Here is a 23,137-nt window from a genome sequence, read left to right as displayed (position 1 = left end):
AGATTCAGTTGGGTAAGTTACTCTAAAAAAGTCATTAATTACTAGTTACTAATTATTACATCTTTAATAGTGTAAGTGGATTACTTTACAAAGTACTCTCTCCAAAAGTATTTAATTACTTATTGCTTTCTACATCCCATATCAACCTCGAATAGTTAAGTGATTCAAGGATGGACATGAAACGGCTCTTTTAATTCATTCAAATAAGTTATATAAAACTACATAAATTATTCTTATTAACTGACCAAGGATTACAAATGAGAGGATAAAACTCATGCAAAAACATGCATTTTAAAGTTAGACTTTAAATTTAGATGTTAATTCCACTATTATATATAATTGTTCTACAGTCTATACACAGTATTTAGTTCAATTACATCAGAAGTAACTGTAATTTAATTATAGAAAAATAAGTAATCCCATACTTTATTTCTCGAGGGAAAAGTCATTAAAATACAGTAACTAATTAGTTACTAACTAGTTACACCCAACACTGCCTATATTTCATATTTATTTTTAAATATTTGTCATTTTAGATAAGTACATGAGCATGACATACATAACAAAACCATGTCAATGACCAATATAAAATGTTTCCAAATTAAAAGTATTTTTATTGTCACAAGAATAATTATACATTTTAGTAAGAAAATCAAAAATAAATGTGCATATTATAGAAGCCACATATCAGTATGTATAAGCTTACAAGAGTATGATACCATAACCACCCGTTTCAACTGACAGAGACAGTGACAATAAAGTACAGATATGATCAGGATGGTTCAAGGCCCTTTCAAACATTGTCAAATCGCTGGAATAAAGAATGAAACGATATAAACATGCCTTAAGATGATATTGTTTAACTACACTGTCAATTGCTCATCCTCTTGGCATTACATTTCACAGAAGAAAAAAAAAAAGTGTAAAAAACAAAAATGTTGTGCTGTTTGTGCTATCTGCCTTGGAAGTTGCAGATTCACACAGAAATCCGATAATACTGCCAAAGCTCTAGTTATTCAGACGTGCAAACATTAATTATAGAACCAAAACTGTAAAGAGGACTTTTTAAAATGGAATACTAAGTTAAATATAATCTAAACATTGTAGATCAGTGATGTTTAGTCTAAATTCTAATTGGCTGTTCTCATATTAATTCAAATGACATCTGCTGGGGCTGTTGATCAGTATCATGATGGATTCCAGGGAACTTTACAGCGGAATGTTGTACTAAAAAAATAGTACCAAAGTGTGAAATCATTTGGCACAACAACAATGGAACAACTAAAATCTCAACAAAAAAACAAAACAAAGTTGCATGGTTTCTAATAGAATGCAAAAGTTGTTTGATTGGTGTGATCAGTCGTCTACTCATTCACCAATCAATAACATACACACTACTATATTAACCCCTTAACACCAAATATTTAAAATACTTTTCAGTTAAACAGTAGGTAAAACAAGAAAACGAAAGTGTGGATGACTAGAAAAGATTGGGAGGCAAATATTTATACACCTATTGTTTGAATTTCCACAGAACTAGTGAACAAACAAGAACATTTACCAGTGACCCAGAACACAGAAACAACATGAAGCATAGCAATTGCCAACAATATTGACTCTTATGTAGAAAAGAATAAAGGTATTTGCCTTTATATATTTGATTGTAATGGGAAAAACCTAAGGAATGTCTTATACATGGAGAATAGAGGGGAGACAACATTGTAGGCAACAGATTCATATTGAGAAAATAAGAATGTTTCTTTTCACAAGACCCCTTTCCATACAAAACTAAAATTATTTGTAATTTTCATCACATGAAAATATAGATTTGTCTTTATACATAGCATCTCAGTTACTTTTGCCACAGTGTACTGCATGTCACATGACCATTAAACGTTCAATTCATTACATGTGGATGATTCCATTAGAAATATTCCCTCATTTTTCAAATGTTGTCACAGTAATCTTTTTAAACTAGACATTTAATAAATAACATTTGACATTTCTGTCATTTTGATGCCAGAATTCATGCACCAGGTCTACAGAACAGCCATGCCAGTTTTTCTTTATAAATCAAATGTCTCGATTCTATTAATAAAACATTTTCTTTCACCTCATCTTATTGTGAATGGGGTGTTTTGCAAGGTTTCCAATATTGGTCATATTTTGACAAATATTAAGCAAGCCAGATTTTGAGTTAGGCAGTTGACACTTAAAGAGATAGTTCACCCAAATATCATTTCCTCACCATCATGTCGTTCCAAACCTGTATGACACTCTTTCTCCTATGAAACACAAAAGAATATTTTTCGGGTTTAAACATTTTTCAAGAGATCTTCTTAATGTCCTTAGAACAACACGAGGGTGAGTAAATTAAATTTGGGTGAACAATCCCTTTAAACAAAAGCTGAGGTGGTGGATTTCATTCATCCATCATTAACCCCATTAGCATGTCACAGTTACTTGTTTAGCACACATGGAAGCGCAATAAAGGGGCTCAGAGGTTAAACAGTCAGGTGACCTTGTCCTGACAACACCTCCACTGACATGAACCACAAAAGTTGTTGAAACTAAGTTGCAATGACTTACTTTTGTAAGTCATTTGTCATAGATCAATTATAAAGCATGCGTGTGCCACATTTAACACTGGACACCTTACAGACTAAAGCAGGGGTGGGCAATTCCAGTCCTCGAGGGCCACTGTCCTGCAGAGTTTAGCTCCAACCCTAATCAAACACACCTGAACCAGCTAATTAATGTCTTCTGGATTACTAGAAGGCTACAGGCAGGTGAGTTTTATCAGGGTTGGATCTAAACTCTGCAGGACAGTGGCCCTCGAGGACTGGAATTGCCCATCCCTGGACTAAAGGTTACCATGTATGGAAAACAACACCACAGTGACCATGCAAAAAAAACTATATATAAACACTCAACAAACACCATTACAGTCATCACCACACATGCACATACACCCGAAACCACCTCTTCATCTCTCCCTCTCTGCTCAGTAAAATATTTTTTGCTCTTAATGTATCTGTGAACAAGAGCAGAGATCTGATGTACACTAATGTTTATCCTCTGAGGAAAGTTGAATTAGTTACGGTACAGTGTAAAGCATTTCCTGCATAAACAGGAAATTATGATTTGAACTAGTGCAATTGCCACTGATATGGATACAACAGATAGGATATGAGTCGATTAAAAAAAACTTTAAAATCCTTTAAGCGTTAGAATGAAATCTACTGACACACCGACAAGAACAAGACGCAAGATGCCGTTAAACGATACTGATGAGGTGAATGAACTACAGTACATGTATACTCGTGCGACTAAAACTGAACAAATCCAATCCAGTGTACTGAGATCAGTGTCTGGCTTCACATTCGAAATCAGCCTGAGAGAGAGCGAGAGAAAGAGGCAACGATAAAACTAGACAAGAGATCCGCTCAGGAGCGCAAACTACACAGGTGTCCCTCTCTCAGGAAGATGAATCTGCATGGATCTTTGAGCGTTTCACAGCCTTGCATAGTATCTCTGATTGCGGGGGACTCTGATGACAGACAGACACACACACACACAGACACACACACGTGGATGAGTAAATCGAGGATGTTGAGGTGGATGCGGCTATTTGAAGGCTGACTTCAACTCTTTGAAAGCCGCTTGTCTTTGTTTTTTGTCCTCCGCCTGACGCTTTTTCTCCTCCTGCTCCAGACGGATTTCTGCCTCAAACCGGCTTGATTCGTTAATGGCCTGCACCTGTCACAGAGGAAAATGTACGTTTTAGGTAATCCTAATATGATTTTCCTTATCAGTGGCATTCAATGCAACTCATCTAGGCAGGAAATTAAAGTCATCATTAAAACACAGCTATCATAGACTAAGAATTTTTTGCTAAGGGGTGTAAATAAAAGTATTAAATGCCATGATTCTTTACTTTTGCCTCAAAGAATGATTTGGCTCCCTTCACTCCCTCAGTTGACACGTCAATCTCCGACAAACGTGCCAAGACGTGAAGTCCGCTGTCCTCTGCCAGCTCTCCCGCTGCTGCTTTCCTGAAGATAAGGAGAAACTAGAGAAAAGGATGGAGGTGATTAATGAGCGGAATGTTCACCCCAAGAATATAGTCGTTTCTTGTGAAGTACAGCCAACTCGGTTTTGACACACAGAAGCATTTACCTCTCTGAAACTGAGTTTGCCATCCAAGTCTTCGTCTACTTCTTTGATCATGTTCTTCAGGCCCAGGTGAGTCTGAGGTGCTCCGAGTTTCTCCATCATCAGCTTCAGCTCCATCAGATCGATGTAGTTATCCTTCTCTGAATCATACCTGCACACACACACACACAAGAAACCAAATTATTGAAGCAGAAATATCATGGAAAATAACTTCTTTAGAAATAAAAGGGTGTTATGCACGGTTTCTGCCCATTACATCACTGGTGATATTACTGCAATGACTCCAATAATTGTTATCGTGAAATAACATTACTCATATCTTCGTGATATAAAATGTTGGTCATATCGCCCACCCCTAGCCCCTAGCTTAGCAGGAAAACCTTGGCTGTGCCCCTTATACACTTAAATGGTGCTCTATTTGAGAGGACAGACATTTGTAGTAGAGCCCAAAACCATAGTGGACTTTATAGAGTGCACTTATTCAATCCCATAATGCACCACAAGAGAATACCCATAATGCACTGTGAGGGTCGTGCCAAATTATTTCCACATCTGGCCAGAAGATGGTGCCCACAGCTGAATCATCCATCCATTTTACACACCACTGGTCAAATGTGGGTAAAGCGTAATATCATACAGGTATAAATTCCTTTTTAATTGATTATTAAATTGTTTAATTGAGATTTATACATGCTAGTTTCCATGACAGAGATAAATCTTTTCATTACTACTGGAGCTGCCAGTTTGATACGTTACAAATGATTATTAAACAGCAAGCACAAAAATCGTCTAAATTGTTGTGCATATTCTCAGTTATATTTAATTTTATGCGAATGAAAATGATTCTGTGAGGGATAGATGCATGTTCAGTCTGTTCAAATGGTCCTACTGTCTTAATGTCCAATGTCTCATCAAAAAACTATTTCTCTGGAAACATTTTCTTAAGACATATTTTAATGTAGTGATGGTGGTTGAATGATCTATACCAGGGGTTTTCAAACTGGGGTCCCCAGAACATTTCAGAGAATAAAAAGACAAAGCAAAAATGGATAAAGCCTACCGAACATTCAAACGGATGTCTTTCTTGCCATACACATACTTTCCAGAATTGTATATGTTTGCTTTGTATCTTTCTAGTGAGTTTCTTGCTATAGTCCTTTATCTTGCTCATTGGGGTTGTAAGGCAGTTTTCTTAACGCAGTACGTATGATGCTTACATACATTTATTGTCAAAGTTGCTTATACAAATCATTTTTAATTGAAAATGTTCTTATTCAGGTTTAAACAGCCAACATTAAGTATAGCCAATTTAGGTTGGGAAACAATATATTGTATTTATAATGTCACACTTACTATTTATATAACGGTTTAAATGTTTTTTTTTCTTGCATATACATAAAATAAATATACACAGTAGATGGATTTTAGGAAGGGGGTCCCTCATAAAAGGTTCATCATATTTGGGTGTCCTTGGCATTATAAAGTTTGAAAACCCCTGATCTATACCAGGGATTCTCAACCATTTTTGACGCCAAGGTCTCCTTTGTCCAAGACAATATTATAATATCTAAGCATTTTCATTAGGATTATGTTAATACAACTAAATTTAACTCATTTTAAAACCAATGGAAGTTTGCTCAGGCCCCCAATGGGCTCTGATCCCCTGGTTGAGAATCACTGATCTAAACCCAGGTATACACCAGGGGCAAGTTGCATAAACATAGGCATTATGTTAAGATTAATGTTAAATTTAGACCAATCTACATTTTTATGCAACTGAAGTTATGAACAGTCTTAAAGAAAAAAAAAAGTTGATGACTAACTTGCAAGACTAGTCTTAGCAGTTTAGGCAACCAACCCAAGTCTAACCAGTTCTGTTTTATAATTAAATATGGCATCTACCCTAAGTATACATACAATAATGAGCGATATACATTATGCTCTGAAAAATACAGGAATTAAAGCTGGCCTGTCTGCATCAATATCATCAGTAAGAGCAGAAGTGTTTATTAACAGACACCCATTTATTACACCCGCTTCTGAGTTCATCTTAATGTCTCCCCTGCATTTTTAATAAACAGCTTACGAGCTGTTGGTAATTTATTGAGTTGATCGCAATACAAGACAGCTGTGTGTACATCTGGCAGCATTAAAATTTGTGAACTTTAAACACAAAATCTGTAGACTAAACTTAAGCCTGAGTGTTAAAGCTTTTCAGTCATTTCTCGTTCTTGCATCTCTCTCACAAACACACTTCCTGTGGTACAGTAGAGATGTGAACGTCAATGGCTTAGAAAAGAAGAGGAGGCAGATATTAATGTCTCTTGTTTTTATCTATAACGAGAAGGGTTGCTGATCTGATCCACAGTTGCACATTTTCTGGAGCAAAGGTCAGAAAATTGTATGTTGGTGGGCGAGTGGTTGTGCAGCAATGTGTTATAGTGAAGATGGACTAGTCACTTACTTCCTTTTCTCAATCATTATGTATGAGACCACTTCCTCCACACGACCACACACACAAGCAGAAACACACATATTGCCCAAAGATGAGGTTTTATGTTTCCATGGCAACAGGGCCATTTTATTAAAAGTAGAAGTCAATGTATTTTGGATGAGGCTCTTATCAACTTTTTGAAAAATCTTCTTCCTTTGATCCTTACTTCCTTGTCATTTTGTTCTTTCTTCTACCCTGAAAGATACATTCATCCAATAGTGTCTTAAGATTACTTTAATGTGTTCTGGACATCTATATTTGGACAAACATAAAATAATAAGCACTATATATATATATATATATATATATATATATATATATATATATATATATATATATATATATATATATATATATATATATATATATATATATAAGATGTTTTAGATTAAAGTAAAGGATATTTAAGTAAAATAAGAAAAAACAAACTTAAGTAGGGGATATTAAAATAAAATATATATTCTGACCCATTCCTACTGGATTCTGGTAATGAGTTTATCACCCTCATTAACTCATTCTAGGCAATCCCAGCATGCACCCTGCTCATGAATATGGAGTGTGTCCATCTGCATCAGAGACACAGCTATTGTATTCCTGTCTACCGACACAAGACACCCTGCTGATGCCTGGTCTCTCTCGCACACATAATAACTCTTCTCATTATCAGTAATTCAAAGGCCAAAATAGTCTGTTCGTGTTCAGGGGCACAAAAATCTCTCAAATTAACTCTTCTAGCTGTGGCATCTGACACATCGGGCTAACCTTGGGCTCTGAAAAATGCTGTTTGATGAGGGATTGCTGTTGTGGAGAATCTGAGCCGTTGTGAAGGTTGTGTTTCTCTGTGGGTTTGGTTAAGGATTACAGTACAACAGCAGTTAAACACGCTAATGTGATTTCAAAGCAAGCAAGATTGAGTTGGTGGTTTATTTTTAAAAGGCAAAAATCAGATCACGTTGGAAATCGGGCAAGCAGTGTCCATAGTGGTTTTAAAATCAATAATTTACGTCTGCATATGGTAAGTCTGTTTAACAAAGGAAAGGTCAAGCATGCCCAGTGCGATTAAAGGTCAGCTGTAATTTAAATCCACCAGGTTTAATTATGCAGTCAAACCTCAATGCCTGAAATCACATATGCTTACTTCTGAAAAACCTCCTCTTGCACTTCAATGACTGACCCAGATTTGCCAAAGATTACTGCCAAGCTTCGAATTTCAGTGTTCTTTTTATTTTAGTCATCAGTCAAGCTGAATCACTGTGTTGAGTAGCGTCACTTCCTCTCTCAGTCATGCCGAACAAATGATTTTAGCCTGAACATGGTAAATGTTATGATCTTTTGTTCACCCCAACTCTCATAGCCTGCCAGAAAAATTCAAAAATCTATACAAAATAATACAAAAATCTCATTGCAAAACCATGTTAATCAATATGGAACATTTCCAGCAGACTTGGTTTCAACACTAAAGTACATTAGCATAGATTGGAGTCATTAAGATTTTGAACTTTTAATTAATACTTGTATTCAGCAAGTATGCATTAAATTGACCACTAGTGACAGCAATAACATTTTAATGTTTCAAAAGATTTTAAATAAATGCTGTTCTTAAACTTTCTATTCATCAAAGAATCCTGAAAAACCATATCACAGTTTCCATATAATTATTAAGAACTGTTTTCATCATTGAGAATAAGAAGAAATATATCTTGAGCACCAAATCAGTCATATTAGAATGATTTCTGAAGGTGCTGTTGAAAATTCAGCTTTGCCATCAGATGAATCAATTACATTTAAGAAAACAGTTCTTTTACACTGTTCTTTTTTTTATGAAACTTACCCACATTCAAGTGTTAATAAAAAAAAAAAATGCATGAATCTAGAATAAAAAATGTTTTGTTTAAAAGCAGAGGCTCTGTTCTTTCTTTTGATATATTGCATGTTCAGATATTCATTTCATACAAAAAAAAATTCTGGGAGCCATGAAATGTTTGTGAAAATGACTAAAAATGGCTGTCAAGTTAACAGCTCTAAAGTGCTTAAAACCAAACAAGACAGAAAATGGTACAGTTCAGCTGGTTGCACAAATCTGGGACACATCAGCTGTATTCTTACCAAATGCTGCTTTTACAATCTATATGGAAATGCAGAGCAGGTGCCGCCCAAGAAGCCAAAATAAAGAAATTTCCCCCTTTTTGTAACCAAGTGCAACTTGAGGAAGATCACATTTTTTGCCCAAATAAGTCTTTAACGTGAACACCTCACACTATGATTGAGGAAGCAAATGCAATCAGCACTTCCTTATAATAACCGTGAGAAAATTGCAGTTAAAGTCATGAGCGGATTCAGATTTCCTTCTGCCTTAGCAATAAAGGTTTGTCTCATCTGATTGGTTTAGCTGATAGCTGCATTTAAACCCTGAGTGAATTCACTTGCTGTTGTTGGAATGAAATCAATTTTGATGAGTAATTATAAAGAAAGTCAAGAGAAGGAACACAAAAGCTAGTATGTAGCTACATTTGTGCTCTGTGTTTTTTAAAAAGTCCTCTTTCAAGAATTCTTGAAGCACTTCTCCATGCAAGCCTGAACTTGAATGAAAGCTAAGGATTTTTTTTTCTTGATCTTTAAAAGGTAAATGTTTAAACATGCAACATTTTTCCTGTGGTGGAGGTGAGCGCAGTGACTTTAGCCAGGCCCGGTTCGACAGTGCTAAGCACCCTTAAAAGCAAGCAAAAGCACCCTCAGTTGATAATGTAAGAATATTGGCAAAACAGATTTGCAAATTTGTGTCCGAGCTCTGGAGAGTCAAATGCATCTATCTAAAGCGTGTTTTTGCAGCGGTGAGTAATGTAGCCAATCATATGATCATATAATCATAATAGCCAATGATATATAAAAGTTTATCGTGATATAAGAATAATCCTGTAAGTTTCAGAGCTGAAAACTCAAAGAAAAGCTTTTATAGACACCAGGGCCAGAAAACGAGAAATCTCAGAATATGTCGACCACTGACGTCATAGAATGCAGAAGCACTGCCTCATGCCCGCCCACCGACTCGTGGAGCTAAACGGGTCGCGCTACCAAGCAATAAACATGCCGGTTCCAGCTCACGTGCGCAAGACATTGCGCATTTATTCACTTCATTTCACCACAGAATCGATTGTAAACAAGATACACGTCGAGACTGGATTTGCAGACATATTGAGATTAAAACACAATGCTGTGCCTTCTATATTGGATCCGACAGGAACGGTGCAACACACTTATGTGAGTAAAACGCGTGCGTGTGTGTGTACCGTTCGCGGTTATATTCACTGATGATCGGGCCGGCCAAGTAATACAGAAATAACATTCCAATCAATCGCAGGTGGATGAGAAATTAATCATTGTGTAGGTTTGATAAAAGACATTTTGACAGTCCTGGGAGCGATTCCCCAGACGCTTTCAAAACAATTTCCACATGTACTGAGAGGAGCTGAAGCTCATTAACTATGCAAATCTTATCCAATCCTAGCCGTGGGCGTTTACTTCCAAGTCTTCAGTGCGGCACGCCCATCAAAACAGAGCGTTTTTTAGAGAGCCTCGAAGCCAAGGCAGAAAATAGCTTATTACTTATTCATTATGATGTTTTTGAATGTAAAAACCATGCAAACGTCATTAGTTTACCTCAGACAACAGAATAAAAAATGTAAAAAGCCAGTTCATGACCCCTTTAAGTCCCAAAACATGAATATGCAAATTAGATACAGTGTATAGATGTAATGCAGAGAATGGGAATGGCATGTATGGCCATGTTTACACACACATTGCATAAAGTAAAATTGTATATCAAATTATTCTATAATATAATAATATATATATAACATTAAGAATCATCTTTATACATAGTCTGGATTAAAAAAAAAGCTTGAAGCATAAAAATTGATTGGTGAATGAAAAAAAAAAAATCCCATTGTTTTTGTCTATTCATATCTTTTAATTTTCTCAATAAATAGTTCTGGTGTCCTCCACTAAGCAGAGGATATAGCATATAACCTATAGGATTTTTAAATATCCATTTGTTTTTGTTTATGCTCCAGACAATGTAATGACCTAAAAAAAAAACATTTGTAGCAAAATAGCTGTGAAATTCCAATTATTGGTAAAAGTGATAACTTTCTCACTGTATGGTGGAGCTGTTGCTTAGCCTGCACTTTACTAGAGCACCCTCAGTAATTTAAGAAGCACCCTCAGGGATTTGATTCTGGAACCGGGCCTGACGGTACTGCTGACTGCTCTTAAAGAAGGACACGAATGTGCTGAATGTATCCTCGACATGACACATTGTAGGAAAACAAAGATTTAGAAAGCATGTGTGAGGAATGAGGAACAGGAAACGCATGAATAGTCTTGTGAGAGCATCAATCTGCTACTATGGCACTAACCCCAGAAAAACGTACTTACTGCATTTCCGACTTCCTTCTCAAAATTAATTTACAAAGGATATGTTCAAAAACCAACACATCAGTTGAGCCACCCAAAAGCAGACATCTGACTTAATCTCAACTTAATGGACACTTCAAACCAATGACATTAGCATCAGTTATTCAGATGGACTGTAAATATAATACAATTGTTTACTCAAATTACAATGAATGGGAGAAAGTGCAACATGCAATAAATCTAAATAAAAAAGCCAATCTGAAATTTGTAAAGTCATTGCATCTCTGTATCTGCCGTTAGAAGCTCTGATACCCATAAAACAGATTTGTCACCAGGGACTGCTATATGAGCATAGGAAACAACATTTATGGGACAGCAGTTCATATACATTTTTGTTGCTGATATATAAATGCAAGTTTGACAAGCAGATTTCAGTATTTAGCCATTCAAGCAGATAGGCGTTGCATGCCCAAAATAGGTGCATGGAACGCTGCAAATATGGCCACAGAGTGTAATGACTTTCCTTGAATGGGACAACATAAAAGTGACTTTTTGCTGACCTATCCACCTTTGGTTACTGTTGCTCACTCTGAGACTACAGAATATCTAATAGGAATAAACTTCTCATATTATAAAAAAAGGAACATGAGTTTGTTCATGTTGTCAGGGAGAAGTGGGCTAATATGTGTTTTTCTCACAATGAATGTGGCCTTTGAGAAGATGCACTCCGATGGCATGGATGTGGAAGTTAAATATGTTGCACACAGTAATTGGTTAATAACGTTTTTAGTGCAAAGCAGCAATTCTTCAGTGTCATTTTCCCTTATCAACATGGAAACATCAATACATCTCGGCATCTTTAAAAACTTAAAGATAGCAAACCAGACATTTGTGTGTGCGTGTGTGTGTGTGTGTGTGTGTGTGTGTGTGTAATGATGCTGTACTAAAACTCTGAAAGCTTGTGGTAGGACTGAATACAGCTGAGGTTAAATGGGGCTGAGTTTAGAAATGAAAAACATTTCAGCAAAACTGTCAATGCTAACACCTGTGTACTAAAATACCACCAGTAAAATTCATGCAGACTGTTTCATTGGAGCTAAATGGATTGTGCATTGTGGACTTTGAAAGCAACTGTTCGTCAGAATGCGAGGCATGTAACAGGATTTGGGTTTAAGCAATTGCTGAAATTTACTAAAATGCTGCCTGATAAAATAGCCTGAATACTCATGCCTGTCAGAACAGTCACGCAATAATGCATGCCCATAGCTACTGCTGATTTAATTACGTAAATGTCTGATTAAATTTAAGTGGAATGATGTCTTGGAGCTAAAAAGAGACAGCAGTATTCCAGGCTGCAGCTCAAGGTGGTCTGAAGGACAGTAGTGTGGCAGAATAGCATTTTGTTGTATATCAGCACATAATGGACAAAACTTCATACTGCACTACGACGCACAAGGAGTGACCAACCAACTCTTTCCCCTCCTCCCTCCCTTTCCTATCTCTCTTCCTGCCAATCTTCTTAATCCCAGGTTGCCAAGCAACAGCTAAAGGGAGAAGTCATGGGAAAACCCTCACAAACACACAATCAATTCTGACCACATTCTTTATGACGACCCACGTAACAGGCGTGATCAATCAGGACCACACACACACACACACACAAAAAGTGTTCATCATTCACATCTGTGCAGCGTGTGTTTGATGACATCATTCACGCTCGATTTGATATCTGGAGATGGGATGGGATGAGGGAATGGTCCAGAGAGAGAGAGACACAACAGCAAGCCTCAACATATAATGAAATCAAGGTCAATTACATTAACAGATGATTGGAGAATTTAAACTTCCCTATATTATCAGGCACAAAACTTAACCAACCTACACAACAAACATCAGTTTTAAAAGACTGTAACCTATGAAAGGGAAGACAAACACTTTTCTGAAATGTGATCATCTACTTATTTGACAAAGAATAGTTGAAACCACAGCAAACGTTTCCTCCTTTTTCTTGGTTTATAAAAATTAAGCTAAACGCATTACTCAAAAAACACAAAGCTTCTGCTTTCAGAGTTGCGCTGTTTTTTTCTACAAAGAAGCTGACACCTTCCTGTTCATTTTTCTACAGAACATGTAGCACCATCCGATCCACAGTTTTCCCCATGAATTAGCCAAGATCAATAGCATTCAAGGCTCTTCACACACTAATGGTTGCTTTGAAATGTCTACAATCAAGAATATTGACAGCAAAATGTTTCAGATCATTTTCAGCTTCTCCACTTGAACCTGAGCCTGTCAAATTCAATTATAAAGATGATACAGGCTTCTCAATCGTGATATTCAATCCAGTTCGCACCACATATAAAGACGACATTCTAAACGCATGAAGGTTTACATAACTGTCAAGATGGATCCATCATTATTCACCCACTCCATAGATGACTATTAAGATGAAGCCTTCTCAAAAAGACACGAGTCACTGCAGTGCCAGAAATATCTTAGTTTATATGGAGGGGGGACCCTCATTGGTTCTCGCATGTCAAGCGAACATGCTTGAGCTTCCATTTATCATAACTGATGTGTGCGTTGACGAATGTTTATATGTGAATAAAAGCCTAAATGAAATCGGTTCAGCATAAAAAGCGATTTCCCTAAATGTAGGGTTGCCCCGACTAAAGATTTTTCTAGTCGACTAGTAGTCATTCATTTACATAATTTCTCTACATTACAGAGAAATACTAAGGCTTTTATACTTTAAAATATAAATTAAGCGCTCAAGCACTCACATAAGGCTTGCCGCAGCAACAACAGCAAAAATATTGATTATGAATGTGTCTGAAAAAAACTGAAAGGAGATTGCCTGAACATTTTAAAAATGTATTGATTAACTAGTGTTTTTTGAGTTAGTGCCAGCTGCAAAGATGGAGTTGATGACACTGACTCGTCACCTCCACAGTATAGTGGATTCGCCTATAGAGAGACAAGCACATTGAGTTAAACATCATGCAGTGAGTGCGGTACTAATATAGCTTCCACACTCAGGATATGCACCTAATAATAGTGCACATTTATCTAGGTTAACATTAGAACGAGTGGCAATGTAGCGTTATGCTATTGTACACATTGTACAATTTTGGGCTGTCCCAGATGTAGGGTTGGGTACCGTTCACATTTTAACCGGTACCCGAAATTCGGTACCGGTACCCAACGGTACCTTTTTTCGGTACTTTAGGGATGTTTACATCAATAACTATAAATAACCTGCAAGTTATTTATAGAAGTGTTATTGACATTATGCCAGAGCTGCCCTGCTCTCTGACTGCCATTGTCTGTGATGTTTGTTTACTGTAATATTTACTAGTAAATAGTAAGCTACTAGCTACTTAAATATAATTAATAAAAACAACCATATTATTTTATTCTTTTTAATTTCATTTCTATGAAAAGATTTCCCACAAATTATGTGTTGTGTATTTTCTGGTAATCAAATGAAGACATAAGACATTCATTTAATTTATCTTTTAATTTGATTTAACTTTTTTTGTCAAACAAAGTGCTGCACAACTGAGATTTATACGATTAAAATTAAAACATTAAAAATTTTTTTATTTTTTATTGCTTAAACAATAAGGTTTTGATTATTATTATTACATTTGTGTTAGTATTATTAATTGAGACGCATCTAAATTCTACTGTACAACGGTGATGTATTTGTCAAGATAAACCGGACTTTTATTTTGACATGTTGCCGTGAAGACCGTTGAGTTTCTGTATTTATGATATGATGGTAGTTTTTCTCAAATTACATGGTAAAATGCTCATAAAGTGACTCTCAGTGGCTCTGGAGATGATGTCCGTGCGTTCATGTCCTCATATGAGACGGCAGAGATGGAAACACGCGACCATCATAGTGATAGTGAGCACGATAGTGAGTGAGTGAGTGAGTGAGTGTGTGTGTGTGTGTGTGTGTATATGTGGTAAACCGCTTCTACCTCATTCATTCGCAGGATTCGTATTTAAATAGTCTTTTTACGGTTTAATATTCACAGACACTAGTCTATATCACCAGATGCGTTCTCAGGTACCGAAATTTGGTACCGATTGAGTTAATGTGAATCGGTACTCGGTAGTTCTGTAGGTGCCCTTAAAAGTACACAGTTCGGTATCCAACCCTACCCAGACGAAAGATGACCAATCAATCGTGGCGATTTCTGTGGTCATGGCTCCTCTACGGTGCTCTTACGATGTACAGAGGTTCATGGCCGTTGTCACAGTCTTGCATCAAAAGATAGCCTGCAATAATTTTGTCCGAAAAGTGCCAGAAATTTAGCAATGATTATGCTAGAGCCACTAGGGCATGCGAATGACTGCATTGTAGCTTACAATTTAATAGGCGTCATCATCGTACAGTCTACATACATGTCGTACCCAAGTTTATTAGATGCATGTCGCACAGTGTGATTTGTAATGATCTTCTAGGATTGCTGAAGTCGCAGTCTGTAGCAGGCCTTAGGCTACTACGTACACGGTTGAATTATGTTTGAGATCGATGAATGAGAAGACAAACATTTGGATTTCCTGCCCAACATAATTACCAGATGGACGAGCTGTTTTAAAGATCTGTCATAGACTGCGTGACTCAATTCCTGTGGAATTTTATTTCTGTGACTAACTGACTAATTAATATTTGGTCGACTAAGCCTCTTCTTGTCGACTAATGTTTAATTGACTATTAGGGGGCAGCCCTACCTAAAAGCATGAATGTTTCTGTGACTGTACAAAGCTCATGAATATTTAATGAGGTAAGCACTGATGCAATTTTTTGTATGCAGTCCTTATAATTCAGCAATGCACTGCATTTTCCACCACTGTAGCTGATGATTGCAGGCAGCACTAACCTTGATCTGCTGGGATTATAGACCAGGTGACTAACCATTAGTCCTTAAGCAGAATCCTTCACGGATCAGCCAACGGCCACACAATCCCAGAGGATATTTATAGTGAGCAGAGAGTGCAAAGCATGAACATAAAACATCACAAACAGAAAGAACAGAGAGGAATGACCTCGTGGGACAAAAACTAGAAGAGGAGAACTTCCTGAAGGAGTGCTGAGGTTACATATGGCCTTTCTGGAAACATAACAGCCAATCTAATGCACTTCCTACTGCCCAAATGAGTCACTGTGAGCGTGTGATGACTGTGTGTGAATGCCAAATAATGATGTGTGTCTAAATAAACCGCACACCTACACACTCACTGGCAGCTTCTGAAGAAAAGAAACCCCTTGCGCTTCTAGCGTCTGTCTTTTTTACATATTGCTGTTCAATTTTGCTGCAAACCAATAGGTAACCTAATTACGTTTCAAAGACTCCAATTCAAGATGGTTTGAGTGATCACCTGCTATCCGTCTCAAATATATGAAGTGACCAAGTGTAAATACCCCCTATTATATCTTATTTGCTGAGACAGCGCGCATTGATTGGCTTCCTTTTCTCTCTTAACTTTGTCTTATCCTCTTAGGTCAGCGTGTCAGTTAGATTTGGCAGGAGCTTTCGTGGATAAATTCCTTTGGCTGTATTTACTTTTAATGCATCTACTACATCATATTAGAAGCACCACATCCTACTATCTAAACTGAACTGCACTAAGGGGCTTTTTAAACATGCAGGATATTCAGAGTTGAGGAAATGGGTGATTTGGAGAATAATCACATCATTCTGTTCTCTGCAGGGAGAAAGGCATAACCATTTAAGGACTTGGCAAATATATGAGCTTGAGAGAGAGAAGTGCTAGAATACATTATACATTACTATAATGAGTTTATAAGGGCCGCCAATGAGAAACAAGCAATATTTTTCTACTGACAACTCACTCCTACACCTCTGTGCCCTGCAGATATGTTATGGCTTACGTCTAAACATTCCTAAATGTTGCGATGTTATCTTTTCTAGGAAATATGGCCTGAAGAAAAGTGTGCAAAAGAAAACAGTGGGCAGGCAGAAAGAGGAAGAGCGCAGAGTTATCTTCTGCTTCCTTCATTACTGGAGGCGACTCCGCAGGAACACGCCTCACAGGACTAAAGCTCCTCGCTCATATGTAGGCACAGCATGAGGCCTGCACACATAATCTCTCAGCCAATTAGGGCACCCTGCCATTCACATTATCAGACACAGTATTACTAATAAGCGGTGGGGGGGGTTAAGTTAATCTGCTTGAAGTATCTACGATAGCTGTCCCTAGAAAGACAACACAAGTGCATGCAGAAGTGGGATGGATTTCTGTTTACTGGTAAAGCAATCATTTTAAAAGCTACAAGTAAATTTTGGCATTACAAGATTATAATTGATAGTTTGAAAAATTCTTATTCATATTGAGATTTCTGTTGTTAATTTATGTGTTTTTAAAGATTAGATGACGGTAAAGGTGATCATAATGTAAAAAAGAAATGAGCATGTACGTTAAATTCAATATTAGTCAATGAGGATATGCATTGATGTCACCTTCCCGCAGACACACCACCCAGTTGGTGGCAAAACTTTCGCCAATATGACAGCCGCTAATAAGGGGAAACTGCAAAAATGGGAGTAAAACAAATGATTATCTGCTTAAATCAAAAGGCAGTTGGACTCAGCAGTGATCCTTACAACTTTCCGAAGAACAAGTAATGTCGGCCGGGTTTCCTGACATTTATATGTACCTGAATTTGACGCCGGGAAAATACATAAAGCAAAACCTCTGAATGCTTTAATTAAATGCGCATACAAAAAATATATGCACTCGTTTGAGTCAGATAAAAAAAAGTTACCCAATAAAAAAAAAAAAACATGCGCATAAACTACGATGGAAACACATTTACTGAATAAATTCCTTGATGCGCATAAAAAAAAAAAATGTGACTGCGATGGGACGAGATAACTGGACTAACCAGCGGAACAATCTTTTTGCACAGCATCTCAAATACTGTTTTGGTTGTTCTTAAATGCCTGAGCAAAGTCTTTATTAAGCTTATATGCGGAGGACGAAATCTAGCCGGAACTGGAAAGTCACGCACTGTCCTACGCCACCAGACTAATCTTCAAAGGTACTTTAGACCGTGATGGAAACACAGACAGCAACAGGTATGGGGGGGAAGTTCCTAGGAAAAAAAGTTCCTGGGACAAATTGTTTCTGGTAATTTCGGTGGAAATGGGGCTTTAGTTATATTTAGCACCAGTTTATCAGGAAGTGACTATTTAGTTCTCTTTAACTCACTGGAAGGAAACGGTGCTTTATTTGCAAATGTTTTATGCAATATTCCAATTTTGTGCATCAGTTAAATTTGCAACTTTGGATGGAAATTGGATGGAATTGCAAATTGCAAACAATTTGCTTCTCTTTTCTGTAGCTCTCGGAAGTCTGTATCTATTTCAATCGTAGAGCTTGTTCCCATTTTTTTGTCTTTTCGCTGCATTCAAGCTGAACACCAACACTGACACTCTTTTTGCCACTCCCGCATAATGTGACATCATGTGCATACCCTGTATACAACATAGACTAAATAAATAAAAAATATTGGCCAATAAACAATATGGTACAATGCTATTAAATGATTAGTGTTTAAAAAGGTTAGATGATGGCAAAGAAAGTAAGGGGGGAAACAAAGGGGCAAATGAGTATGAACAATTAATTATCTAATATACATTTAATACCAACTAATGAAAAAAAAAGGGGGGAAAAAGCGAATAACCAATATGGCAGTGATATATTGTGAATATATACATTTTAGCCAGATGAGAGTTTGATTTCTGTATCTGATGTAAACAAAACAAAAATGACATGTAGACATTTAGACTTCATGTAGACTTCAATAGACATGTTCTGACACGAATGAATTCCTCTTGTGAATAATCCTCAATGCTAAACTTGCATCAGCTCAAAATCAATCTTACTGTGACTGCAGGGTAAGACAGGGTTATGCTCTTCTATGAACTTTGTAGATGTCACCACCAAAAAGAGAAGCAACCACAGAGGTTTCAGGTTCAATTCCTTGTACCTTTAAACAAAGCAGGCGCACAGGACTATCCCTACAATTATTGTACTGTACTTAGCATTCCATGAGCAATGCATGCATTTGTATGCATTATTATCAATTACCACAGATATGTAAAACACCCGGGTAAGGGGCTTTTACTCTGATAAAAATAGAAAATATGCAAATCACTACTTATAACAACCATACCATGAAAGATAAATGTATGACCTACGCAAAGTTTTAACAGTTTCACTTTAAGATTCCCTACAAAACCATGCAGAAATGAGCCAAAAGTTTTGAATCCCTCTGAAAAATGGCCCGAGGGCAAGGCAAAGCTTGCATTCCTCTTATCAGCTGGACTCTGGCCAGTCTGTGGCTGTTACGCAGTTTTCTTTCTCTCTCCCTGTGTTGTTTCTGCCTCCCTCTGCACAAAAGCAGTTAGAAAGTAACATTCTGCAACTGAAGCTTTTTATTGGGTACTGAATGTGCCTGCAGTACATGATGCAAAGCTAAGAATATCTGCATTAGTTTGGAAGTTAGTTATGAGATAATCAATCAATGAGTTCTTATGACTGCACAACTTCATACAGGCACATAAAGCGTTCCCAACCTGCCTCCGCACCGCCCATGTCTCATCCATGTTTCGTAATCTATATTCAGGGCTTCAGGCAACAGCACAAACATCCATTATATAGCAGGAAAGTAATAAATCAGTTGAAGAGGTGCACAATCCTCTGTTGCGGCAAACCTGTGTGGATCTACACGAAATGGAGAAGAAACTAAATGGCATGTTGACTAACAAACCCTTATCACAAAGATTCTTAAAAGGGAATAGACCATGAAAAACTAGCTAATGTTTAACCTGTGACAACATAACCTAAGAAACCAGAGGCTTTGTTTCCTCTTTGACAAAGGGAGCTATGCACATTTCACACGCTCCTAAAGATGAAACCACCATACCTGTCTCAGTCATCCCATATAAAGCCAAGGGCTACATCATCAAAGAGACCGAATGAAACTAGTGCTGTATCTCACCCTGGGCGAGGTCTTGCAAAAGGAACTGAGAGTTTGGCTGCACAAGGAACACATTAACAGAGACAATAGCAAAGGTGATACTCTGAAACAATAGTCTGCATATAATCATTTAGCAGAAGAAAAAGATCCAGGAAGCCTTTATCTACTTTAGAAACGCCCATGTGGTTATCTAGAGGTAACGAAACCATTGTGATAGACTGGTATCACAGCTATTTTGCAACTAGATTATACAGTTGAACAGTCATAATTAAAGGGATAGTTCACCCAAAAAAGCTAATTATCCCATACATCGCAAGTTACTTTTTTGGCGCAAGTCAACTTGTGTATGGTCGTCTGCCGGAAGCTAGCTATTTTAGGCTATAAAGATTTAAATAAATATGGATATTTTTCTTACAAAAACACATCACTTTACTTCAGAGGGCCTTTATTAACCCCCCGGAGCCATGTGGATTACTTTTAGAATGGATGGATGCGCTTTTTTGACCTTCAAAATCTAATTTATCATTCACTGCCATTATAATGCTTGGAAGAGCCAGGGCATTTTTTATATAACTGCAATTGAGTTCATCTGAACGAAGAAAGTCATATACAGCTAGGATGGCTTTAATTTTTGGGTGAACTATCCCCTTTAATTGTTCTCTAATGCAGATTATTCACAATTAATTATTTAAAGGGACAGTTCAACTAAAAACAAAATTTTGGTCATAATTTACTCACCCTCATGTTGTTCCAAACCTGAATGATTTTCTTTCTTCTGCAGGACACAAAAGATTATATTTTGAAAATGTTCAATGGGGTTCAATGTTGTTTTGGAAAATGTTGACTTTCATTGTATGGACAAAAAAAAAAGAAAAACTGAGAAATATCTTCTTTTGTGTTCCATAGAAGATAGTCATACACAGGTTTGGAACAACACGAGTAAATTATCCTTTTTATTTTTGGCTGTATTCATTTATTTTTCCTACAAGAATTAATGTAATTATTGTTAACTAAAATTTAAAAAATTAAAATTTTGGCTAATAAATAAAAATCGAAAGCTAATTCAAAATATTAATAAATACTATAATACTAAATATTCTGAAAAAATAAGAATCTGAGAAATATCACGTTCTGATAAATGAAATTAATTTGTGACATTACGAAAAATGCAACGCAGGCCAACTCATCTAGATGCAAAGTGCTCCTCGCACAGATTTGGGCGGTCTGTTTTGGTTCATTTACAACAATGGTAGCTTTGTTTGATATAGCAGAAATGGGGAGAGGAACCCATCACTTCCTTAGTGTGCTAGTTTCTCAACCAGCCCCCTTTCCCACATTGCTGAGGCCTGTGTGAAACCGACCCTGCAGTCACAGCTTCGGACTGACCACTCCACCACAGAGAGCACAGGGGACACATTCCTGGAGCGACTCTCATGAAGATTCAACTTCCCGTAGCTGCCTCCAGTTCCCAACATTCAGCTCAGAGGAGTTTCTTTTGTTTCTGTCAGTGAAATTAGCCTAACATGAAAGGCCCTGCCAAGCATTTACAAAAGCTCTACGTAAAGTCGAACGTGGGGAAAATGCTTAAACTGCCTTCATTCATCAACTGTAAAAGAAGAGAGCAGTCTCAGTGTCTCACTATGAATCCGGCCAAGGTGGCAACAGAATTGTGTCATACTGAGCGGTCTAGACTGCACGACATGTATTTTGGTTAGAGACACAAAATGAAACCTGACCATGACCTAAGGGACTTTCTCAACCATGGTACAAAGTCCTACATATATCTATGTGTGAAAACATGTGGAATAAATGATACAGACTTGGGTGGGGCTGAGGTCATGGTCCTTTCTTAGATGTGTGAAAGAGTTTCAGCCACACAAACATTTGCTGCAGAATGGAGTAAACAGAGAGCGACAAAAGTATCATCGATTAAAAAAGTTGATGTTCCTGTTTAAACGTTCAGTTTATATTTAATAGGGCAGAAATATGAGTAAAGACCTAAAGAATACTAAATAAATAACGTTGAGACATGAACTTCCATTTTTAAACTAAACCAGAGAAGAATTGTCACCATGTTTCTTTAAGGACATTTAGGGTCAATGGATGGACAATTCATTTAGATAGATAGATAGATAGATAGATAGATAGATAGATAGATAGATAGATAGATAGATAGATAGATAGATAGATAGATAGATAGATAGATAGATAGATTATCAGTTGACAGCACTGCAGGTGACAGCTGGTATAAGCAACTTACTGCTTGAACATCTTCTCCATGTCTTTGATCTGCTTCCTCGAGAACTCCTTAAACTCGGTGAAGGGGTTGAACACCTTCATGCTGGGCTGGTGGTGTTCACCGACGCCCTCGTTCAGCTCCCCGCGCCGCTGCAGTTTGGCTCCCAGCTCTGAATCCGCGCTGGTCGTGGCCGGTTTCTCGTGCGCTCCGTTCTCATGAGACTCGTCCAAGGCCACCGGGTCGTGGTCGCCTTCCTCGATCTGCAGCCGACGGTTCAGCTTCGATGACAGCTCGTCCGTTGCCATTTCGTCTTATTCTTAAATCTTACTACTATCTACGGGGACAATACTGTGGGAAAACACGCAGAATTCTGCAAAGCGCGCAGTCCATATACAGGTTCAGAGGGTTAAATCCAGATTCAGATAAGCATTTGGTTAAATGGGTTTTAAAATGCAAATCAGCCGCCTTATAACTGTGTGAGGGAATACGCGGCTGTAAACCCACTGATTCAAACAGACAGCGCTCGTGCGTATGATGACGCCTCCGTGATCGCTGACGGTGAAGTAAGCTCGTGCGTATGCAGTAAGATGGACACAAAACCGCTACGCTACGCCACGCCTTTTAAAGAGACGCACCGGACACAAAAGACCACTTATGATAGAACACCCTAGTTATGATACCTTTTGTTATTACACAACAATGTATCCTCACCGTATGTGTTTGAAGTTTCAGGTTGTTATTATAGTTATTTGAGAGATGGGGTCATTTATTTGTCATTAATTTATTCATGACG

The 23,137-nt window shown here is 37.4% G+C and overlaps 1 protein-coding gene across 2 annotated transcripts; it reads right to left on the bottom strand.

Moving 5' to 3' along the window:
* Positions 1-587: 587 nt before the first annotated feature.
* efhd2 (EF-hand domain family, member D2) lies at positions 588-22,950 on the bottom strand. Of its 2 annotated transcripts, none has more exons than XM_079828127.1 (5): positions 22,366-22,909; positions 4,180-4,327; positions 3,938-4,072; positions 2,865-3,759; positions 588-2,662 (listed from the first exon to the last, which is right to left on the bottom strand). In XM_079828127.1, the coding sequence occupies exons 1-4, from the start codon at positions 22,647-22,649 to the stop codon at positions 3,628-3,630; spliced, it is 699 nt and encodes a 232-aa protein (XP_079684253.1). In that variant the 5' UTR covers positions 22,650-22,909; the 3' UTR covers positions 588-2,662; positions 2,865-3,627. The 2 variants fall into 2 exon arrangements, with proteins under 2 accessions (XP_079684253.1, XP_079684254.1); XM_079828128.1 differs by having other exon boundaries at positions 589-2,700; positions 22,366-22,950.
* Positions 22,951-23,137: the final 187 nt, after the last annotated feature.

The sequence above is a fragment of the Gobio gobio genome, assembly GCF_949357685.1.
Source record: "Gobio gobio genome assembly, chromosome: 10".
Taxonomy (NCBI): Eukaryota; Metazoa; Chordata; class Actinopteri; order Cypriniformes; family Gobionidae; genus Gobio; species Gobio gobio.
The sequence above is the reverse complement of the archived record's forward strand: the minus strand, read 5'-3'. Positions and strand labels throughout refer to the sequence as shown.

Coding starts and splice junctions, on each gene's coding strand:
- efhd2 (XM_079828128.1), bottom strand. CDS start 22,649: ATGGCAACGGACGAGCTGTCATCGAAGCTGAACCGTCGGCTGCAGATC. Junction 4,073..4,179: donor GCAAACTCAGTTTCAGAGAG/GTAAATGCTTCT, acceptor CCTTTTCTCTAG/TTTCTCCTTATCTTCAGGAA. Junction 3,760..3,937: donor AATCATTCTTTGAGGCAAAA/GTAAAGAATCAT, acceptor CCTCTGTGACAG/GTGCAGGCCATTAACGAATC.